The sequence below is a fragment of the Panthera leo genome, chromosome A2 (assembly GCF_018350215.1).
Source record: "Panthera leo isolate Ple1 chromosome A2, P.leo_Ple1_pat1.1, whole genome shotgun sequence".
Lineage (NCBI taxonomy): Eukaryota > Metazoa > Chordata > Mammalia > Carnivora > Felidae > Panthera > Panthera leo.
This window is the reverse complement of record NC_056680.1, coordinates 8990868-9012780: the sequence shown is the minus strand read 5'-3', so window position 1 is coordinate 9012780 and position 21913 is coordinate 8990868. Positions and strand designations below refer to the sequence as shown.

General features: G+C 59.5%; 2 protein-coding genes across 3 annotated transcripts; one reads left to right on the top strand and one right to left on the bottom strand.

Moving 5' to 3' along the window:
* Nucleotides 1-1470: 1470 nt before the first annotated feature.
* HOOK2 (hook microtubule tethering protein 2) lies at nt 1471-12832 on the top strand. 2 transcript variants are annotated; one of them, XM_042928544.1, is made up of 22 exons: nt 1471-1821; nt 2346-2431; nt 2501-2573; nt 3512-3562; nt 3669-3801; nt 3911-3978; nt 4329-4391; nt 4711-4791; nt 4879-5039; nt 5128-5268; nt 6503-6704; nt 6991-7101; nt 7210-7297; nt 7639-7708; nt 8421-8558; nt 8659-8746; nt 8946-8980; nt 11504-11586; nt 11687-11787; nt 11998-12108; nt 12222-12293; nt 12377-12832. In XM_042928544.1, the coding sequence occupies exons 1-22, from the start codon at nt 1777-1779 to the stop codon at nt 12524-12526; spliced, it is 2151 nt and encodes a 716-aa protein (XP_042784478.1). In that variant the 5' UTR covers nt 1471-1776; the 3' UTR covers nt 12527-12832. The 2 variants fall into 2 exon arrangements, with proteins under 2 accessions (XP_042784478.1, XP_042784477.1); XM_042928543.1 differs by having other exon boundaries at nt 11684-11787.
* A 1322-nt stretch (nt 12833-14154) lies between these two features.
* BEST2 (bestrophin 2) lies at nt 14155-18601 on the bottom strand. Its single transcript, XM_042928539.1, has 9 exons — nt 18450-18601; nt 18230-18324; nt 17266-17499; nt 17013-17167; nt 16351-16428; nt 16039-16191; nt 15864-15944; nt 15518-15672; nt 14155-15034 (listed from the first exon to the last, which is right to left on the bottom strand). Exons 1-9 carry the CDS (start codon nt 18599-18601, stop codon nt 14614-14616), a joined length of 1524 nt encoding a protein of 507 aa, XP_042784473.1. The 3' UTR covers nt 14155-14613.
* Nucleotides 18602-21913: the final 3312 nt, after the last annotated feature.

Below are 21913 nucleotides of genomic sequence, written 5' to 3'. Positions count from 1 at the left end.
TGGTTTCCCACATTTTTCTTACACATCAAGATCCCTGCGGCTTTTGCAAATACTGGGTACCCCACACCAAATATCTGGCGGTCACAGCATGTCTCCCAACGTTGGGCAACCGGGCCCTCCCACAAATATTCCTAGCACCCCATCCTTGTAATAGACGTAGTTCCCGGCCATCGTCCACTTTTACCTGGGAGCAGCGTGGCCCCATTTCCCCCTACTGGCAGCACCCTTTCCTCCGGTGGGTGCGGGAAGGGGGGAGCCAGCGGCAGTTGTTCCCACGCCCGCCGGAAGGCAGCCCAGTCCGGAAGCCGGCACTGCCGGCCCTTGTCCCCTTCCCTCCTCCCTCTCACCCCGCTCCCAGGGGTTGGAGGCCGAAAACAACGCGGGAAGGAGATATGGGGGTGTAGACGGGCCCGGGAGGCCCTCGCGTGCGTGCGGCCGCGCTTCTGAGTGGGCTGTAACTGGGTATCTGATGGTACAGTGACTGGGCTGCTGTGACGCGGCGTGGCGGCTCCTGTCATCCTGATCAACCCGCTCCAGGACAGGGTCGCGGGTGCCAAACTCTGGGCTGGAGAGAGCAGCGCCCCTCCCCTCAGACCTAGACCCACCCCCAAAGCAGAGCCCGCCCCTCCCTCCAGGTACAGCTAATAACCTCTAATTACTGGTTATTACCTTGCCCGCCTCGTGGGAGAGGAGCTGCCGGGGGTACTCTGGCGCCAAAGGCTGCGGGCCAGGACTACCCCCCCCCCCCCCAAGCCACTTAGAACCTCTGTTAACTCCTGCGACCAGGAATTGAAACAGCTCTTGCCACCTAGAGTCGTGGGGAGATTTCAGCCGCCTATATATTTAAATCGCTTAGCGCAGCGGCTGCACACTGTAGACACTCAATAAATGGTGACTGCGATTTTATTAAATACTATTGTTACCGCTTTCCTTTGAGCCTCCTCCACCGCCAAGGCGGGGTCTCAGAAAAGGCACGTTGCTTCCCCGCAGGCTGCGTTCCTGCAGTCTGCGCGCCCCCTGGTGGGCCTGGGGCACTAGGGAGGCCAGGTCCTGCGATCTGAAGCCGGAGGACCTAAGGGGGTTCGGGGCTGGGGAGGGTGGTGCAGGAGAAGCTCTGTGGAAATGGATCCAGACTGGGCAAGGGTGTCTGTACCTCACCCAAGACCTGAGTCCAGCTGATTCATCCTGCCCTCGACCTAGGATCACGCTCGTGTCCCGTTTACCCCTGAGGCAAGACTCCCAAGTGGTGACTTGGGAAGACCCCTTTAGGAGCTCTCCTCGAAATTCGTAGAATGTGTTACGGCCTGCCCCTTCCCCGCGCAAATAAAGGCTCCGGTCATAAGGTGGTTAGGGGCCAGAATTTCTTCCAGCTGAAGAGAGAGGACGTGAAAAAGCCCGTATAACAGGGTGGGATAGCTCCGCCTCACAAGATGAGGAATTATCCTGAGGTCTCCCGCTACCCTCCCCCCGCCAAAAAGAGCCAAGGAGGAGGGGTAGCGGGTCTGCGCTAGGGATGTGCAAGCTTGGCCCAGACTGACCCCTAGCGGCAGGGCGGGCGCCCAAGTGCTGCCCGGATCCAAGATGGCGGAACTGGAGGTATGATCGGGCGCCGGGTGGAGACCACGTGTCTAGGGCGGGGCCTGCGCCTAGGGGGCGGGGCGGGGCGGCGCTCTAGGCCGAGCGGGAGGTCGGGGCTGCGGGTGCTCGCTGGTGGCGGATCAGAAGGCGGCTGCGGTGGCGGGGCTCCGCGGCCGAGGTCGAATCCGATCGGGAGCCATGAGCGTGGACAAGGCCGAGCTATGCGGGTCTCTGCTCACCTGGGTAGGTCGGGGGCGGGGCCAGGGCCAGGTATGCGCCCGCTCTTCTCGCCTGGGAGCCCTGGCCTTGGTTCGTTCTACCCTTCTGTTCTGGGGCTGGGAGGAGGAAAGGGCCTTCGGCCTGCAGGGCGGTTGGACTCTAGCCTGAGCACCCGCCCCTGTCACGTGGCAGGTCTGCATGGAAAGAACAGGTGAGGCCCCGCCCCTTCGCGGCTGGGTCACGTGGGTGAGGGCACAGGTGAGCTGGCCTGGTCACGTGGGGCGTGTGGGGACCAGGTGACTCGTGGTTCTGCCCTGGCCCGGTGGCGCGGGGTTTGTTGACCAGAAGTGAAGTGAGGCCACGCCCCCTCCAGTCCCAGGTGAGCTGTGGCCACTCCTCCGCGGAGCTGGTTTGCCAAAGCCACAGAGCAGTCCCCGACAACCGACAACCGTGTGAGGTTCCCGCTGACCGGGAAAGTCAGCGAGAGAGGAGTGGTTCGATTTTTCCCAGGCCCTAACTGCCCATTGCCCTTTCCTCTTCCTCCCCAGTTGCAGACGTTTCATGTCCCGTCCCCCTGTACCAGCCCCCAGGACCTGAGCAGTGGCCTCGCCATAGCCTATGTGCTGAACCAGATGTGAGTGGGGCTGAGGGGGAGGGTCCCGAAAGGGTCCCCCAGCAGCTCATCCCACCTTCTCGCCCCCAGAGATCCTTCCTGGTTCAATGAGACGTGGCTCCAGGGCATCTCAGAGGACCCGGGTCCCAACTGGAGGCTGAAGGTGACAGGTGGACTCATGACTGGGGGACAGACTGGTGAAGAGATCATCAGGGAAGGCTGAGCTAGACATGTCCTGGGTGATGGGTCAGCCAGACACACGTCCTGGGTGATGCACAGACAACTTGGCCAGGAAGAGAGACAGATGTCTGGTGACCAGCCAACTCTCTTCTTTCATGCTCCTAAGGAGCAGGCCTGGGTGTGCCGCAAGGAATGACACAGACAAAAACCTGCACACACGAACATAAACTTCCAGTGGCAATAAGTTCTATGAAGACAATAAAAGCTGGGCCGTGAGAGAGGGCAACTGGGTGGGTGGTTGTCCCCGATGGGCTGATCTCCATGTGAAATTTGGAGGAACAGGGTTCCAGGCACTGGGAACAGCCAGTGCAAGGTTGGGAAGAAGCCTGGTGTATCGAGGAAAGGCAGGGAGGTCAGAATAGAAAACAAGGGGGCAGAAATGGTGGATGAGGTCATCAGGAGCGGGGCAGGCTGGGGCAGGGAGATGGATTCTATTTTAAGTGCTACGCAAAGTCAAGGAAGGATTTTAGCAGAGAGGAAAGACAACCTGGCTTGGGATTTAACAAAGCTCCCCCTGGCTGCTTGGAGAGGAATGCAGAGTAGGCAGCGAGAGTGGAAATGGAGACCCGGTTGGTGCAATAATCCAAGTGAGAGATGAAAATGGCTAGGGCCAGAAGGTGGCAGGGCAGGTGGTGAGACGTGATTGGATTCTGGGGACATGTGAACAAGAAAGGCAGGCAACTAGACAGGTCGCCCCTAGGAGGGAGGACAGAGGACGGTACCAAACAGGGATGAAATGACCAGGAATTGGGAAGTGAGGCAGAGAAAAAAAGGCTGGGGCAGACAGATTCAGAGTGGGGGCTGCTCGGCTCCTTCTGGGGGGCTCTGGGACCCTGGACACAACTCCTTGCACCTCCCTAGGTTAGCAATCTGAAGACAATCTTACAGAGCCTATTGGAGTACTCCCAGGATGTGAGTAACCATAAACAGAATTTAGGAGCTGGGGTTGGGTTGGGAGGAGATGGGTGTCGGTGAGTCCCAATGCCCCCTATTCGCACCCCTACCTCCCTGTCCTCAGGTCCTGGGGCATCCTGTTTTGGAGCAGCACCTTCCAGACGTGAGCCTCATTGGCGAGTTCTCTGACCCAGAAGAGCTTGGCAAGCTGCTTCAGCTGGTGCTTGGCTGTGCCATCAGCTGCGAGAAAAAGCAGGGTATGGGGCGGGGGGGGGGGGGTGGTTAGAGGATCCCCAGGGGAAAACCTGAGAAAATCCTCCTCATCCCGTACCCCCACGTTTCAGTCTTCCCCACCTTGATCCCCAGAGCACATCCAGAGAATCATGACGCTAGAGGAATCAGTTCAGCATGTGGTGATGGAAGCCATCCAGGAGGTAAGTGGGGGTGCCCAATGTGGCAAGGAGCTTCAGGGGAGGAGACATCAGGGCAGAGGCGACTGGGCATGGGCTCTGCCCTGGTAAGTTCTGGGCTCTTCCTGGAACTCAGTTGGCCAGATGCCCCTGTCTCAGGTGTCTGCCAGCTCGAAGTCACCATTTAGCACCCTCAAAGGACCCAGCCTCCCTGCTGGATACACTGCGGGAGGGCAGCCTCTAGATTGGGGTTATTGGGGAGAACTGGCTTTGGGCGCAGGAGGATTGAGAGGTCCGCAGGCTGGATTGTAGAAGCTTTCAAGGCCACACTCAGAGGGCCCAGCTCATCTCACTGTCCTCCCACCTTGCTCCAGCTGATGACCAAAGACACCCCCGACTCCCTGTCACCAGAAACATATGGGAATTTTGATAACCAGGTAAGAGGCGGGGGACCTTGTTAAAGGCCCAAATCCATCACTGATTCTCAGGGCTGCCTAAGGAGGAGGAACCTGTCCTTACGTGTGTAAACCACCTCAATCCCTCAGGGTCCTAGCCTGTTCCCTCGCCAGGTCACCAGTGTCCCCACATCACCTTTCCTTGAGTCCCCTGGGGTCCGAGCCCTCCCTTGGATCTTGAGAGTTTCTTGACTCCTTTCTGCCACTAGAGACGCCAGCCTCCCTTCCCCCAGTCTCCTCCCGTGGACTCCTGACTTCCTTGCCCCTCCCCGCTCCCCCCCCCCCCCCAATCCCTCCCCAGTCCCGAAGGTACTACTTCCTGAGTGAGGAGGCCGATGAGGGGGATGAGCTGCGGCAGCACTGTCTGGACCTGGAGCGGCAGGTGAGGTTGAGGTTGGCGGAGAGGGAGCGCGGGTTGCTTGCCTCCTTCCCTTCCAGACTCCAGCTCATCTGCGCCTCCTGCTGGCAGCTGGTGCTCCTGTCCGAGGAGAAGCAGAGCCTGGCACAGGAGAACGCGGTGCTTCGGGAACGGGCGGGCCGGCCAGAGGGTGAGGGTGCCACTGGCCTCACTGCTAAGAAGCTGTTGCTGCTGCAGTCCCAGCTGGAGCAGCTGCAGGAGGAGAACTTCAGGTGCGGCGAGCCGGGGTTTGGGCCCCAGGCCAGGGGATGGGCGTGGGCCCAGCCGCCTCGAGTGCCCCCTCCTTCCCTACCCCTCCAGGCTGGAGAACGGCAGGGAAGATGAGCGTCTGCACTGTGCCGAGCTGGAGCGGGAGGTCTCTGAGCTGCAGCAGCGGAACCAGGCACTGACCAGTCTGGCCCAGGAGGCGCAGGCCCTCAAGGATGAGATGGACGAGCTGCGGTGAGTGGTGGGTCCCTGGGTCCCCACCGCCTACTGTCGTTGCCGCAGCGTCCCTCTGATGCCATAGTACCTCAAAACCCTCCAAATGCCCGGTGAACCCTCCCAGTGTCCCCTGGACTCCACAGTGATGGTGCAGTGGGCGGAGTTTTGAGCCGGGCCTGGGGGGGTGGGGGGGTGGGGGGAAACCAGGCAAGGGCAAGGCCGCAGGAGCAGGTTAGAACATTCATAAAGGATGAACTCCCCCACCCCAGTTTTTCCCCTGTCTGCATCTTGCTTTCCCGCAGTCTTGCTTTTAGGAATGTTCTAACCTGCCCTGTAGCCCCGCCCTTGCCTGGCTCCACCCCCAGGCCCAGCTCTCGAACCCCACTGCACCATCCTGGATTCCACCATGTCCTCTGGGTGCCACCAAGATCCCTGCTTCTATGGTGCCCCCCAGGACCTCATAGTGTGCCCTTTTGAGCCCGCGTTATATTCCCCAGACATTGTAGCATCCCCACGACCCCAGCTACCAGCCCCCGCCCCCGCTCCAGTGCTGGCCAGGGGCCATCACGCCCCAGGATCCCGTTGTGCCCTCCAGGACCCCCAATGGGATAACTTTGCCACCCCCTTCTTCACCCATCTGTGCCCCTCATGAGAGGACATTTCCTTCTCGTGACTCCACAGCACGCCTGCAATCCCAAAGCACTTGGTGGGTCCCCCCAACACCCACTCCCTCGACTTCACTGTGTCTTCTGTAGCCTCTAAAGGCTCTCCTGTGACCCCCAGCACCCCTGTAATGTTAGAGTGCCTAGAGAATCCCTGCTGCATCTTAAAGGACCACACAGTGCTCTGCCCCGAAGGACCTCACCGTGCCTTCATTTGATCCCATAGCCACCTCGTAACCTCAAAGTGTCCTTGAGGGCTCCTCAGAGCCTCTGGGCCCCATCATTCCCCCTGTAACGCCTCAGTCATTCTATTCACTCCCGCCCCCGAGGAACCCTGATTATGACCCTGGGCTAACAATTGATACTTAGGGCTCCCTCTGCGCCCCCTAAAGACCCCTCCCCCCCCAAAAAAAAAACCCACCAGGCCCTGGCTGGCTCCTGACCCTCATGGTCCACCACCTTGAACCCCCACATCCCCAGGTGACATGACACCTTCCCCTACCCGGGGGGGTGGGGGGGGGGTCCTCAGATCCAAGCTGAACCCTGACCGCAGACCCAGGCCTCCTCTCCCGACTTGCCTCCTCCCCCAGGCAGTCCTCTGAGCGTGCCGGGCAGCTGGAGGCCACGCTGAGCAGCTGCCGGCGCCGCCTGGGTGAGCTGCGGGAGCTGAGGCGGCAGGTGCGGCAGCTGGAGGAGCGGAACGCGGGCCATGCCGAGCGCACACGGCAGCTGGAGGACGAGCTACGCCGGGCCGGCTCACTGCGTGCCCAGCTCGAGGCACAGCGACGACAGGTGCGGCAGGGATCAGGGCAGAGCCCGGAGGGCGTGGTGCTCTAGGCCGCTGGACCCCTCGCCCCTTTCGCTTTGGCGGGTCCTCAGCGTGCTGCCGAGCCCCTAGCCTCCCGCCTCGTTTATATGTAGGTACCGCCCTTCGGGCAGGCCAGCTCCTCCCTAGGCTTGTAAGCCCCGCCCCTCCAAGTTCTCTGGGTCCGGTCCCGCGGGGCCCGATGCCTTCACCTTGTATTCAGTCCCTGCCCCTCCTCCAAACCCCGCTTTCTCACCCCTCCTCGGTGTTCAGGTTCAGGAACTTCAGGGCCAGCGACAGGAGGAGGCCATGAAGGCCGAGAAGTGGCTATTCGAGTGTCGAAACCTGGAGGAAAAGTATGAGTTGGTGACAAAGGAGAAGGAGGTGAGGCCGAAGTCCCGCGTCCAAGCCCCACCCTGTCCATCTTAGCATAGCCCAATCCCCAGGAAGCCAACCCTGCCTCAAGTGGCGTCTTGCACCCCGTCCCTCCAGCGGCTGCTGGCAGAGCGGGACTCCCTGCGGGAGGCCAATGAGGAACTGCGCTGCGCCCAGCTGCAGCCTCGGGGGCTGACCCAGGCCGGTGAGTTGGAGGCCTGTCATCCTAAGGGCCTGGGGCACGGGTAGCCTAAGGTGCCGTTAGGGCAGACAGAAAAGGCGTCCCAGGCCTTGTCCAGGCCGGGGACAGATCTAGGCCACCTCGGAGACAGGCCAGAACGGAAAGAAATGGCAGGGGCCGTCCCCGGGGATCAGGGCAAACTCGGGGCAAGCATCACCGCCCGCTGTCAGGTTGGGGGGTGAGGCTTATGTTAACCCAGTCTTTTGGTCGAACTTGAGTCCTCAAAGATGACTCTTGGAAAGTGAACCCTAGGGATGGGGGCAGGAGCTGTGCAGCAACCTGAAGACATTTCCCACACTCTCCAGACCCTTCGCTGGATCCCACCTCACCAGCTGTGGAAAACTTGGCAGCAGAGATCCTACCTGCGGAGCTGAGGTATCCTGGGGTCGCTCCGAGGTCTAGCTGCACCCAGAGCTCACCCTCAGCTCCGCCCCCAGTGCAGGCACCTACTACTAGCCTGGCCTGCTGTGTTGGGTTCCCAAGTCCTCCCCTGGCTCCTAGGCCCACTCACTCCTAATTCTGCCCTTATTTGGCCGGAGTTCTAGCCCTATTGCCTAGAGGCAAGCCCTCCAGCCCCAGCTTGCCTCTCGGGGATCCATCCTCAGTGCGCAAATTAGGTCCAACCCATCTGGCTCCACCCACCGAACAAAAAATCCTACCCTCAGCCCTGCTCACCGTCGGACTCTGCCCCCAGGGCATAGCCCTGTCCTCAGTGTAGACCCTGTTAGGTGCAGTGCCCTCTGTCCTGCCCCGATGAACCCCCCCACCCCAGTTTCTTCCCCTTTCTGCGTCTTGCTTTCCCGCAGTCTTGCTTTTAGGAAGGTTCTAACCTGCTCCTGTAGCCCCGCCCTCGCCTGGCTCCACCCCCAGGCCCAGCTCAAAACCCCTCCCATTTTGGTTCCCCAGCGCTCTGCCCACCCACGCCTAGGCCGGGTCCCCAGTACTCCGACCCTTCCCTAGGATCTAACGGGGCTCTTCCCCGGGGCTCTGTCCCTCTGCTAGCCCTGTCCGCCCAGTCTCCCCGCCAGAGCCCCGGCGGGCCTGCGGGCTGACCTGTCTCCAGCCCTGCTCACTCCCCGGTCGGCAGGGAGACGCTCCTGCGGCTTCAGCTGGAGAACAAGCAGCTGTGCCAGCAGGAGGCGGCCTACCGGGAGCGGCAGGAGGAGCTGCAGCGCCACCTGGAGGAGGCCAACCGCGCGCGCCACGGGCTGGAGACGCAGCTGCGGTGAGGACCCGTGGGGGGCGGGGGTGGTCCGCGTGGAGGGGGCGTGGGGTGCCGGGCGGAGGGCGGGCGCAGGCACTGAGCGGCCCCGCCACTCCTGCAGGCTGAACCAGCAGCAGCTGTTGGAGCTGCGGGCCCAGGTGGAGGACTTACAGAAGGCCTTGCAAGAGCAGGGGGGCAAGACGGAGGATGTGAGTGCCCACCTCCTCCCTGCCTGGCCCTCCCTCGTGCCCCCCAGTAACCCTCCTCTCTCTCCTCCCTGCTGCTCGATGCCCCCTGCAGTCCATCGTAAGTACCGTGGGCCCAGGGTGGCACCCTCTACCCTCACCCCAAGATGGAGTTGGGACGTCTGGACCCCCCATTCACCCAGTGCCTGTTCTCTCCCCCCAGTCCACCCTACTGAAGAGGAAGCTGGAGGAGCATCTGTGAGTCCCAGCGGGAGGGCACTCGGGTGGGAGGAGAGTCTGGGGCACAGGTGCGGGGGACACTGGGTGTCTTATGAGGAGAAGCAGGAAGCCGAAACATAGAAGGTTCAGATCAAGTAGGGTCTCATGAGCCAAAGGAAGGAGTAAGAACTGTTTTGGGGGAACAATGGGGAGCCATGGAGGGAATTTCAGTAAGGTAGCATGACCACATGACAGTTGCCTTTTACTTTTTCATTTCATTTTATTTTAATGTTTGTTTATTTTGAGAGGGAGAGAGACAGAGAATGAGCAGGGGAGGGGCAGAGAGAGAGGGAGACACAGAATCCGAAGCAGGCTCCAGGCTCTGAGCTGTCAGCACAGAGCCCGACATGGGGCTCGAACTCACGAACCGTGAGATCATGACCTGAGCGAAGTTGGGCACTCAACCGACTGAGTCACCCAGGTGCCCCCTTTTTTCATAAAAAAAAAAAAAGAAAGAAAAAAAAAAGAAACTAAACTGGGGGCTCCTGACTGGCTCAGTTGGTAGAGCATGTGACTCCTGATCTCAGGGTCATGGGTTCGAGCCCTACATTGAGTGCAGAGATTAGTAAAAATTAAAGTAAACTTACAAACTGTTTGGGGGTAGGGCGCCTGGGTGGCTCATTGGATTAGACATGCAACTTAACTTAGGCTCAGGTCATCATCTCACAGTTCATGAGTTTGAGCCCCATGTCCGGCTCTATGCTGACAGCTCAGAGACAGGAGCCTGCTTCAGGTTCTGTGTCTCTGTGTCTCCCTCTCTCTCTGCTCCTCCCCTGCTCATGCTCTGTCTCAAAATCAAATAAACATTAAAAAAAAATTTAATAAAAAAATATTTTGGGGTGCCTGGGTGGCCCAGTTGGTTAAGCACCCAACTCGGTTTTGGCTCAGGTCATGATCTCACAATGATGAGATGAAGCCCCACATTGGGCTCTCCACTGACAACACAGAGCCTGCTTGGGATTTTCTCTCTCCCTCTCTCTCTGCATCTCTCTCTGTCTCAAAATAAATAAATAAACTTGGAAAAATTAAAAAAAAAACTACCTTAAGTAGCTATTACATTCATACCTTAAAAACCAAAATATAGGGTGCCTGGGTGGCTCAATTGGTTAAGCATCTGACTTCGGCTCAGGCCACGACCTCATAGTTCATGAGTTCGAGCCCTACATCAAGCTTTGCACTGACAGTGCAGAGCCTGCTTGGGATTCTCTCTCCCTCTCTCTCTGCCCCTATCCTGCTTGCTCGCTCTCTCTCTGTCTCTCAAAACAAATTTTATTAAAAATAGATATATAGAGATCTATATACTGAGCAATATAGAGAGAAGGGGTATACCTCTTAGTCCCCCCATTGACTCAGTTTCCACCCCACCCCCATTCATATTAGTTTATTACAACAATCCTTACAAAGTTTTTTAAGCACATGCAAGTGAATATGAATATACATTTTTATTCTGATTCCTTAGTTACGTGAAAGGTAACGGGCTATCTGCTAGTCTGCACTTGGCTTCTCCTCCTTAAGACGGCTGGGGAACGTCGCCCTATGAATCGGTTTTTGTTGCCTTTGTCAACTGGGGGATCCGTGGGGAAATCGGGCCTTCCAGAAAATGACTTGTGTGACCCATCTCAGTTCCACCAAAGATGGAGTGTAGCCTGCGCCCACCGGGAGCACGGAAAAAGTTATTTCCTTACAGAGGATGGCTATATGGAAACATTAGGGCTTGATTCACCTGTAAAATTCCAATCCAGAAGGGCTGGCCTGTAGCCTTTTTTTTGCGAAGGGCCTCACGTGTTTAAGTCATCCTAGGTATCTGCGGTTGCCAACAGTGCAGCAGAGTAAAACCTTGCACGCGCCTCATTTCGCTTGTGTGCGAATCTATCACGAAAGTGGAATTGGTGGCTCAGAGGGCACGTGCCTTGGTAACCTGAGACATAGCCCAGGTTTCTCTATTAGGTCTTTCTACTATGTTCCATATCCAGTGCACGATAATAATCATCATCATCATCATCATCATCATCTCACTGGCAGGGGGCGTTATCAGATCCTTCGGCTTTTGCGGCAGGCAGCAGAACTGTAGCTTTTTACCTGGCGTTTCTTTTGGTCGGAAGACATTTGCCTGCTAGAAAGATCCCTGGCTGCTGGGTGGAGAAAGGAATTGAGACTGAGTGTAGAAGAGGCCGGCAAGGGGTGATGGTGCCCGTGCCGGTAGGCGGGGCGGGGCGCGGAGAGGAGTGGACACACGGGGGGGGGGGGGGGGGGGGGGGGGGGGGGGGGGGGGGCCGGCCCAGGGGCCACCGGCCCAGGGGGTGTGGAAGGTTGTGACTCCAGCGGCCGAGCAGATGGTGGGACCAGGGCACGCGGCTTCTGTGCTCGGGGCGTGGGGCTCACAGAGGGATCTCTGCAGCCGGGCAGGCGCGTGTTGGCCGGCCGGTTAGGCTGTGGCCACCGGTGGGAGGAAGGGAAGGGGGCCCGGAGGTCAGCCTGCGGCTCGCCTTCCTCCGTCCGCAGGCAGAAGCTGCATGAGGCAGATCTGGAGCTGCAGCGGAAGCGAGAGGATATCGAGGAGCTGGAGCCCCCCGCTGACAGCAGCAGTGAGTGGGCCTCAGCGGCTGCGTGGGGGGGGGGGGGGGGGGCGCCAAGCCCGGCCGGGAGCTGAGGGGTCACCTTGGCCCCCCCCCCCCCCCCCAACAGCCCGGCGTATCGAGGAGCTGCAGCACAGCCTGCAGAAGAAGGACGCGGACCTGCGGGCCATGGAAGAGCGGTACCGCCGCTACGTGGACAAGGCGCGCACGGTGAGGACACCTGCCGAGGCTGCCGCGTCCCGCTGAGTCGCGCCTCCCGCCAGCGTGCACCCCTGTGCCCTCCACTTCCGCCCTTGCCGCACCCCATCGTATCACAGACTCCTGCACCGCCGCCGCGAGCCGTCACCCTGAACACGGCCCAACGCATCCAGGGGCCTGAAAGGCCAAGGTCACCCTGGCTGTGTCTTCCCCGACCCCTAGGTCATACAGACCCTGGAACCCAAACAGCGGCCACCCGGAGGGGCACCCCCAGAACTTCACACCCTGAGGACGCAGCTCCGGGAGCGGGACGTCCGCATCCGACACCTGGAGGTAGGCGTCCTCATCCCTTCTCGCTGTCGCTGCCCACCCTGCCCGCCCCTCCCCCCCCCCCCCAACCTCCCGCCCCAGCATATCCGGGCCCTTGACTCTTGCCTCTTTGGCAGATGGACTTTGAGAAGAGTCGAAGCCAGCGGGAGCAGGAAGAAAAGCTGCTCATCAGTGCCTGGTACAATATGGTGAGTGCTCGTCCCCACGGCCGGAGTACTAGGGTGTGCCGTGGGCTCACTCGACCCCAACCGTGCCCCCTTCCTCCCTCCAGGGCATGGCTCTGCAGCAGCGAGCTGGGGAGGAGCGGGCACCTGCCCATGCCCAGTCATTTCTGGCACAGCAGCGGCTGGCCACCAACACTCGCCGTGGCCCGCTGGGACGTCTAGCATCCCTGAACATGCGTTCCACTGACAAACACTGACGGACCTCAGGATCCTGCCCCTGCCCAGCCAGTCAGGGCTCAGCGCCCCCTGGATCCCCTCACCTCACGTGAGGCCCAGCATCGGGAAGGCTTCAGTCAGCTGCTTGAGAGTCTGGAGGTCATGACTTCTGCCCTTTGTTCCCTCAGCCGGGGCAAGAGTGCAGGATAGGGCAGGAGGCAGGGATAGGCCTGTTCTTTTTAGCAATGTGATTCTTATCCTTGATTTTCAACCTGGGGTTAATGAGATGCCAGGGGAGAGAGTGATTTTATATTTGAGAAGACAAATAATAAACATTTTCAATCTGCCCTGGCCGGACTCTGGGCACTGAGGGGAGGGAGAGAAGATGGGCCAGGGACTCAAATCATTGCTTTTAGAAAGGCCTGGCTTGTGTTCTTACTAAAGCACGCGTGACGGATAGTACACACGGGGAGGTGAGAGTCATGTTTGTGTCTGTGTAACTGCAGGTGTGGTAGTTTTTCAGGAGGCTTCGGACAAAAGTCCCTGCCTTATGAAGCTGTCATTTCTAATGAAGGGAGACAGACAATAAACAAAATAGATGAAGGGAAAGTTTGATGGGAGGAGTGCCGCAGAGAAAAATAAAGCAGACAGAAGTGATGGGGATGGAGATGTGGATTTGGGAGGTGGTGGTTTTAAGTAGAAGTCCCACAGAAGAGGCCTTACCAAGGAAGTGAGATCATTTAAGTAGAGACCTAAAGGAGGTGAGAGAGGGGCCATGTAGGTATCTGGGAAAGAATGACCCAGCTAGAGGGAACAGCACATGCATGAGGCTGTGAGATGAGGCCTTGCTTGGTGAGAAGGCCAGTGTGGAGTGAATGAGGGAAAGGGAAAAGATGTGAGGGCAGGGAGGACTTTAGCTTTTATTCTAAGGGAGATGGGAGCCATGGAGGAGTCTAAGGGAAGGAGGGACATTACGTGACTCAGGTGTTCATAGGCTCTCGGGCTGCTGTGGAAGAGACAGACTGGGGGGTGGGGGTTAGGGCCAGAGCTGGGAGACCAGGGCAGAGAGATCAGTGGTCCAGGTGGGTAGGTGGGTGACACTGGGGGCTCTGGCTAAGGAGGGGGTCCTAGAAGAATGGGAAATGGTTGGATTGTGGATACAGTTGGAAGGCGGAGCTGATAGGATTTGCTGCTGGGTTGACGGGTGGGGGGAGTAAGAGAAAGAGTTGAAGAGGGCTCTTTTTTAATGTTTATTTTTGAAAGAGCATGAGTGGGGAAGGGGCAGAGAGAGAGAGAGAGGGGAACACAGGATCAGAAGTGGGTTCCACACTGACGGCACAGAGCCCAATACCGGGCTCAAACTCCCGAACCATGAGATCCTGGCCTAAGCCGAAGCTGGACACTCAACCGATTGAGCCACCCAGGTGCCCCATGACTGGAGTTCTAAATTCAGGGGTCATCAGCATAGGATTGAATTAAGACCTGGGCTCTGAAGGGATATCTGAGAATGCAGGGACTTGGGGCAGAGGTGGCCTGGGGAATCATAAAACAGGAGTGGCAAGGAGAAGGCTGTGGTCTTAGGACTGCCTGGCACATTAATGAATGAGTAAAGGCATGGACATTGATGGGAGCATTTCAGAGGGCAGGGGGTGATCAAAGAATCTGGAAGAATTCTCAACTCTTATTTAGCCTAATACCTGGCAGGAAAAGTCAGGCTAATAATGTTTGGTCAAAACCACTAACATTTTATTGAGCACCTATTACGCACCAACACTTTAAAGCCATCATTTCATGTCATCCCCATAACTCAATGAGGTAGGCACTCACATCTCCGTTTTAAGGAAAGAATAAAGGCAGGGCACGCTGATCGAGGCCTCTCAGGCAGGGGAGGGAGGGAAGCAGAACTGGGGGGGAAGGATGAACTGTTCAAATAAGCTGGCCCAGTGCCTGGCCCACACGAGGCATTCCAAAACCTAGGGTCAGAGGTGAAGTCTGGCGCGCAGGAAGCGGGAACCCGTCAAAATCGGATAGGTGGAGTCCACATGTGGCTTACGTAGACCCAGACTGCTGCCTGCGTGCCCTGTCGGGGTTTGTGTCCCTGTCCTTGGGGATCCAGTGCCTGCGGATCTCAGGCTAGACTCTCCTCCTCCTCGCCAATGGGGCTGGGCAGCCAGGGTGGAGCCGGTCCCCGGGGCGCCGGCATAGGCACAGTGGTGAAGGGCTCGGCGGGCCCGGGGATGGGCAGTTCCGGGCCAGGGGGGAACTCCGACTCCGGCTCCCGCAAGCCGGTGTCGAGCAGCGGGTCCCCGCAACCGCATTCCGGGGCCGCGCCGTCGGGGGCGCCTGCGCACGCGCAGCTGGCGGCCGTGGACGTTTCCGACACGCCGCTGTTCTTGCGGCGCAGCAAGGACAGGCGCCGGCCCAGCAGGCCTCCTGCGGCCATGCCCGCACCTACCGGCAGGAGGCGCTGCAAAAAGTCACCATGTGCCTCGCCCAGCGGCGCGTCCACGCCGTCCAGCCTTTGGAACTGCATGTCCTCTTTGGCCAGCCTGTCGAACAGTGGATCAGCGTTGCCACCTCGCTCCTCTCCTGCACTGACAAAGCTGAGACGCGGGCACGCTGCTCTTCCTGCCTCCACCCACCCCTTCGTCGCACTTATCCCCAAAAGACCTCGGCCCTGTACCAGAGCGCCTGGTTTTAGCCTCTGGCTTTGGCTAAGGTCGAATTTAGGTCTTAAAGCCTCAGTTGTGACTGCCGCGTCTCTGGCCCAGCCTCTGGCCGCCAGTCCAGTCCTCATAGACCTTAGCCCTTAGCTCGGCCCCCAATTAGTGGCGGGGTCCCAGACCTTGACCCAATTCCCTGCCTCCTGCCCCCATCCTAGTCCTCACAGACTTTAGGTCTTAGCCCCGAATCTCCAAGCTTAGCCTTTCGCCCTGTCCTGGCATCCCAGACAGAGCCCCTTCGATCAGATCTTCCCCGCAGAGCCATAAGCCCCGCCTCCAAGAGGCCCCCGACCCGTCCAGCTGGCTCACGTGATATCAAAGGTGGAGCCCTGGAAGGAGGGCTGTTGCAGTAGGAACGCGGTGGCTGCAGTATAGGGGGCGCGAGCCTCGGCTGCGTCCCAGTACAAATCCTTCTCCAGCATGGCCAGGTCGTCGTACATCTCGTCCACGGCCAGCATCGACACCTGTGGGCGCCGACATGCGGGGGCAAAGCGCGGGCACCTCCGGGTGGACCCCTCTCCCCGCCCCCAGGATGCGTTAGGACTGTGGTGACCAAAGAAAGAAGGCCGGTTCAGGGTCCGGGCCGGGGTAAATCTTGGCGAGGGTGGGGCCAGGGTTCCTCTGGGAACTCGGGATGGACGCAACCGAGTCTTACCTGGAAGTTGCGGTCGATCAGAAAGTTGGTCTCAAAGTCATCGTCGTCCTCGCCGAAAGGATTGATGAGCTGCTCGGCCACCTGAAGGGGGAGGGGGTAGCTAGGCAGGGTCCTGAGAACCCTGCCTGTCCCACCCTGGGAGTCCCTCCCTCAGGGCCACCCCACCCCACCCCACCTTGAGCCAGCCGGCATAGAAGAAGAACTGTAGCAGGGTGAAGATGGGGACGCACAGGTCCAGGTTGTGACCCTGGTAGCCCTGAGCCGGGTCCAGGAACTGGCGACCGATGAGGCAGGCCAGGAAGTAGCTGTACACAGCGATGGTCACCACCTGGGGGCGGGGCGGGTTACCAGGTCAGGGTTCTCCCAGTCTCAGGAGGGCTTGGAGAGACCAGGACTAGGGTGGGACATCACTGACACGGGGTCTTAGCTGGTCCTGTTTCACCGTGAGACCAGTGGGTCAGGGCCTCTGGAGGCACGGTGGGGTTACCTGGGTATAGACAAGGGGTACGCTGATCCAGTCGTAGTGAAAGAGCATCCCACACTTGCCCCGAAACACAGTCAGCTCCTGGGTGCAGATACAATCATGAGAGGGCCTGAATTGTGAGCTCACACTTGGGGATCAGGTGTGGGTGCTCGGGATGGAGGTGAGTGATTACCTGGTGGCATGTGGGCGGGGGCTTCAGGTCTCCAGGGGGAACATTTAAATTTTTAGCGTTTTTGTGAGGCTTTTTTTCTTTCTTGAAGTTTATTTATTTTGAGAGACCGAGAGTGCAAGCAGGGGAGGGGCGGGGGGAGAGAGAGAATGCCAAGCAGTCTCCACGCTCTCAGCACAGGGCGGGACGTGGGGCTCAGACTCACAAACTGTGAGATCGTGACCTGAGCGGAAATCACGAGTCCACGATTAACCCACTGTGCCACCCAGGCGTCCCTCCAGGGACAGACATTTAGTGGTGAGGGTACATCTGGGGTAGGGGGCACTATGTGCCTAGGATTCGGCCCCCCAGAGATAAGTGTGCACCTGGGGGCTGCTTGGTAAGGGTGTTGGGAATCTGCCTCACGGGTGGTGCGTGGCAGGTCGGCATCTGACACAATTCCAGGGAGGTACAATTTCCCTGGAAGTTTCTGTGAGTGACCCCCCGGCGGGCCCACCTCCAGCAGCAGTTTAAGGGCGCTGTTGTCGCGGATGCGGCCCTCGCGCCGGGCCTGCGCAGCCAGGTTGGAGAACCAGACGCAGGGCACCCAGTACTTGTTGTAGGACGAGTTCAAGTTCTCGAACTTCTTGCGCTCCTCGCGGGTCATAAACCCTGGAGCGGGGGCGGGGAAGTCCGGGGTTACTCGCCCCGCCTCCCGTCCTGGCCCCGCCCCCGGCCCGCCCCGCCCCCGCTTCAGGCAGGAGCCTCACCCGCCTCCACCACGTGGTCTATGGTGGGGAAGCGCTTGAAGACCGCGGTGCTGACCGAGCGCAGGATAAGCACGGCCGAGAGCCCGGCGTAGCGCATGAGCGTGCGCCGGTAGAGGCGGCCTCGCTCGTCGCGGCCGTGCACTGTGCCTGCCACCACGCACATGAGAGCGTCGGGCAGCGGCATGCATAGGTACTGGTTCCACCAGCGGTGCACCACCAGCGTCACATAGAAACCTGCGGGACAGCCGGGAATGGGGGGCTCAGTGGGGATACTCGAGCCGGGTCGTGGGAAGAGGGATGAGAGGGGGTCTGCATCAGAGACACCAGGAAGGCTCATCACCCAGACATTGAGGGGCCACCTGGGTTGGGAACTCGGGGGTCTAGCCCTGAGTTTAGAGGGTCTGGAGCAGGCTGGGTCCTCCCGGCCACTTGATTGTCACCTGGGACATGGGATTGGGATCTCAGTATGGAGGTGGGGACACATGCCTCTGTCAGGGGCACATAGGTCGTCACTCCGGCCACAGGGAGCCACTTGGTTGGGAGCCTGGGGACCTGAAAACGGGAGGCTGGGGTCACGTTAAGTTACTGACTTGTCAGAGGAATGTCCTCCAGGCTGGACTTGAGAGGATGGAGTCATATGGGGTCACTGTGGGGGGGGGGGGTGTCCCTAGGGCCCAGGACATGTAGGGAGCCACTAGTAGTCCCATGCAGACACAGGTGGGAGACCCTGAGATGACCAGGGATAAGCCTATGGGTGACACGGAACTCTAATGGCTTACTGTGACCAGGTGACATCCAAGGTCTCTGGAATTGGGGCCACACCTGGCATGAAAGATGCAGAAATGGGGAGGTTTGAAGGGTTAGAGGGGGGCCCCAGAGGACTAGGAAGGGGGGGGGGTCTCCCAAAGGCCTGGGAATGGGTTTCTCAGTATTAGGGGAATGGGGAACTCAGGAGCGAACGCACCCAGCACGAAGGAGACCGGGATGAGACTGGCATACTGGTCACAGTAAATGACGAGCTTCTCGAAGTAGCGCTTCTGCTCTTCAGTCAGCACGAAGCTGCGAGGGCGGGGGGTGGGGGGCACGGGGTCACAGGCGAGCCTCCCTCCGGGGACCACCCAAGCACACTCCCTAGTCCCCTCCGGCTGGCACCCACCCCCACCCCCACCCCAGGACCACCTCACCGATAGGCGGCACTCAGCGCCATGTAGAGCCCGAGGAAACAGAGCAGCTCGCGCCACAGAAGTTTGTAGATGCTCCCTCGCCACAGCAGCAACAACTTCGAGAAGCCGCCGAAGCGCGCGTTCGCCACGCGGGCTGTGTACGTGACGGTCATTGCGGCGCCAGGCCGGTCGCGCGGGAGGAGAGGGGGGGCCGGACCGGACCCCAGGCTGTGGGCGGAGGAACGGGGCCCCAGGAGGGGCCCGGGGGGCTGCGGGCAGGGGCAGAGAGGTGCCGGCTGGCTCAGTTTGGCGTCCCCTCTTACAGGCACCCCAGCCTCCTCCTCCTCCCTCTAGGGTTGCGTCCCTTGCCCAGGTTTCTGGGCTCTTCCCAGGCCTGCTCAGACCTGCCCTAGCCCTCAGTCATCCCCAAGCCCCTTCTCGCAGACTCTCTTCCCGGGACCACGGGTCCCAGAGCCTTGCGTCTACTCCTCGGGGGCCCTCTCCCTCCATCCTCCACCGCCAAGACCCTTGGGTCCACCGCGCAGCCTCAGCAACCCTCTGTGCGATCCCGTATCCCTTACCTGAGCTCCGTCTACAGCCTTCCCCACTCCGAGCCTCCGGCACCTCGGTTTCTAGAGTCTTAGGACTCCAGCTCTTCGGCAGCCTGGACCTCCACCCTCAGGTCCCACCTCTGCCGCCTCTCCACGCTTCTACAGCCCCCGGTCTCAGCCCATCTTCCACACTCGCACTCACTTTTGAAGCCCTTGGAAGCCCCAGCCTCCAGCCTCCGGCAGGCCCCCAGGTCCTGTCTCCCTGGGCCCTCTGCCTCAGGCTGGTCTCTCCCCTGCACAGCTCCCCCAGCCTATCCACTCAATTGCCCCCACTTAATTGCCCTGGCTCTGCCCCTTCACCCCTCTTCTGGACCCACCTTGACCTTTCATCTGTCCATGCCCCTCCAGCCTTCCGAGCCCTCAACTCCCCACCCCGAGGAGGCCAATGGAGACCCATCTGTCCTCAGGGTCCTCTGCTCCCCCAGGCCTCCGCCCTTCTCACCTGGTGGTGGGTGCAGGGACAAACGGGGCCAGGGACAGACTGGGCGGAAGGCTTCAGCGTTAGGTGGGGCTGAGGCCAGACCCTGGGGAGAGGGGGCTGGGGAGTGGGCGTGGGCAGCCCCTCCCTGGCCCGCCCCCCCTTGGCTGCAGCCTCAGAACTTTTGTTTGGAGAAGCGGAGCCAGTTTGTGACCTGGGGCAGGGGGGAGCAATCCGCCCTGTCCTCCCTTGCTCCTCCCTGTCTCTCTCCCAGTCAGTCACTGGCAGGTCCAAGGGATCTTGGACCTAAGCTGGGGGAGGGGGCAGGGCCTGTCTCCTTCCCAGTTCCAGAGAGAGACACACACTCACTGCTCAGTGAGGCTGTGTCATCCCACAGTCACTTGTAATCACACACCGTCACAAAGATGCATATAGAAACACACACCACAGACTCAGACCCAAGTTTAGTTTAACACAGCCTCCCACGACCACGGTAAGCCAGAGGGCTGTCAGTACACATTGTCACACAGACTTACAAAGTCACGCGAGACACTTAGCTCCACCCGTGCCCCAACACTCAAATATAGGCAGATGGGCCCTAACCCAGCAGGCTGTCAGCTCTCGGGTACCCACATGGTACTCCAAACAGCCACACAGGAGCACATGGGCGGGGACCTGGGACCCTGCATTCCCTCCTGATTCCCACCCCCCCCCCCCCCCGCCATGTAACGAAGACACATGCAAGGTCACACAACCGCTAAGCAGACACCCCACAATGCCTTCACAAACACACAATCACACACACACAGGAGGTAGCACACATTTATTCCCGGTCTCTCCTGCGCCAAGACAGACCCGTGTTCACACGCCAGATACAGGAACACCTGCCCTCAACATAGTGGGACATAGTCCTGGGTCAGAACAGGGTCCTAAACACACTCATACAACAGAGACCCCTCCCCAACAGTCCCACAGACCCTTCTATCCCGCTGGGGTCAGGCCCATAACCCCCTCCTCCCCTCCCCCCCCTCCCCTGCCGTGAAAATCATCTGCATTTGCACATCAATGCATAGGACACTCTCTCCCCAGTGCTCCCTCGCTGTATTGTGTAAGCATCCACACCCATACACACCCCCCAGGTCTCAGATACTCAGTATTGCCGTGAACACACAAGCTTAGGGATGCAAAACCTTGTCCCCGAATGTTGCACAGACGCAGACAGATGTCCCGCCTTCACAGACGTCTACAAAGGGGGTACTTCCAGCCTGACACAAATAGCCCTTATCCCCAACATCAAACTCGTAGCCCAGTGTGGAAGGGTGCCTACCCGAGGGGCACCCTTGAAGGCCCTCAAATTCACCATGTGCCCTAGGAGTGCGGATGGCCCGTTGCAGCCCCGCCCTGAAGCCTTGCCAGCCGGGACACTGTGTTCCCAGACTGGCAGATGTCTGCCCTGCCCCAGGTAATTAGGAACTGGCCCGGGCTGGTCACCCTCAGACCCAAATCTCCGCCATCCAGCTGCCGGACAGCCTGTAAAAGGGGGCGAGGGGGTGGTGTTGCCAGCTTCAGGGGCCTGGGGAAGGTACGGGCTTCAAGTTGACGGTTCCTCACCAGAGGCCCCCACTTCCTAGGATGCAGCCTCACCCACACTACAGCTAGCCCCCAACCTGTGCTCATCCCCCCACCCCCAACTCACACGTGTCTCCACACACTTCTGACTGCTGGACCCCCGCTGGATCCGGGGCAGGTTGCCCAGGCTAGCTCACATGCTTAATACTTGTAACAGCAAAGAATAACAAACACTCCCTGGCGGCTACGTGCCTGGTGCTGTTGCAAAGACGTTACCTACTTCGTCTCATGGAGTCCTTACAAGCAGGAGTAGGAAATTGCTTTTGGTATTTCTACATCCGGATGGGGAAACTGAGGCTCAGAGGACACATGCTCGTTCGTGGCATGGCTGGTATTTGAACTCAGGCAGTTTGACTTGGAGCCCGGGGTCTCTGTCACAGGCTGCACCACCGTGTTTGTTGACAAAGGCCACCAGAACCTGTCCACACCTGCCTGCACACACCCAGTGGAATAGTGTAGGGGGGACACGTCTAGGCTTGTGACTGGGTTTCCCTTACACAAACACCCTGGCTCACCCATGGTCTGGGTGTGCACAGTCTAAACACCACTTCCTGACTCATGCATGTCCTCAAGCACCCCCTCTCTGTCCCCTCTAACCAGCTCTGGCTTGGAACTTGCAAATAAATGGTCAGCATCACAACCAGTCTTGGGTCTGTCAACTGGGGAGGACATCGGCTGCCCAGGCAGTGGCAGAGGGAGCATGAAAGGATGCAAGGGACCCCGCTAACTGCCTTCCAAGCTGTTGTTGAGAACCCTCCCAGGGTCTGGTGAATTCTGCCGTGACCCCGAACGGCCACCCTTTATGTCTCCGTTTTAGGGATAAGGAG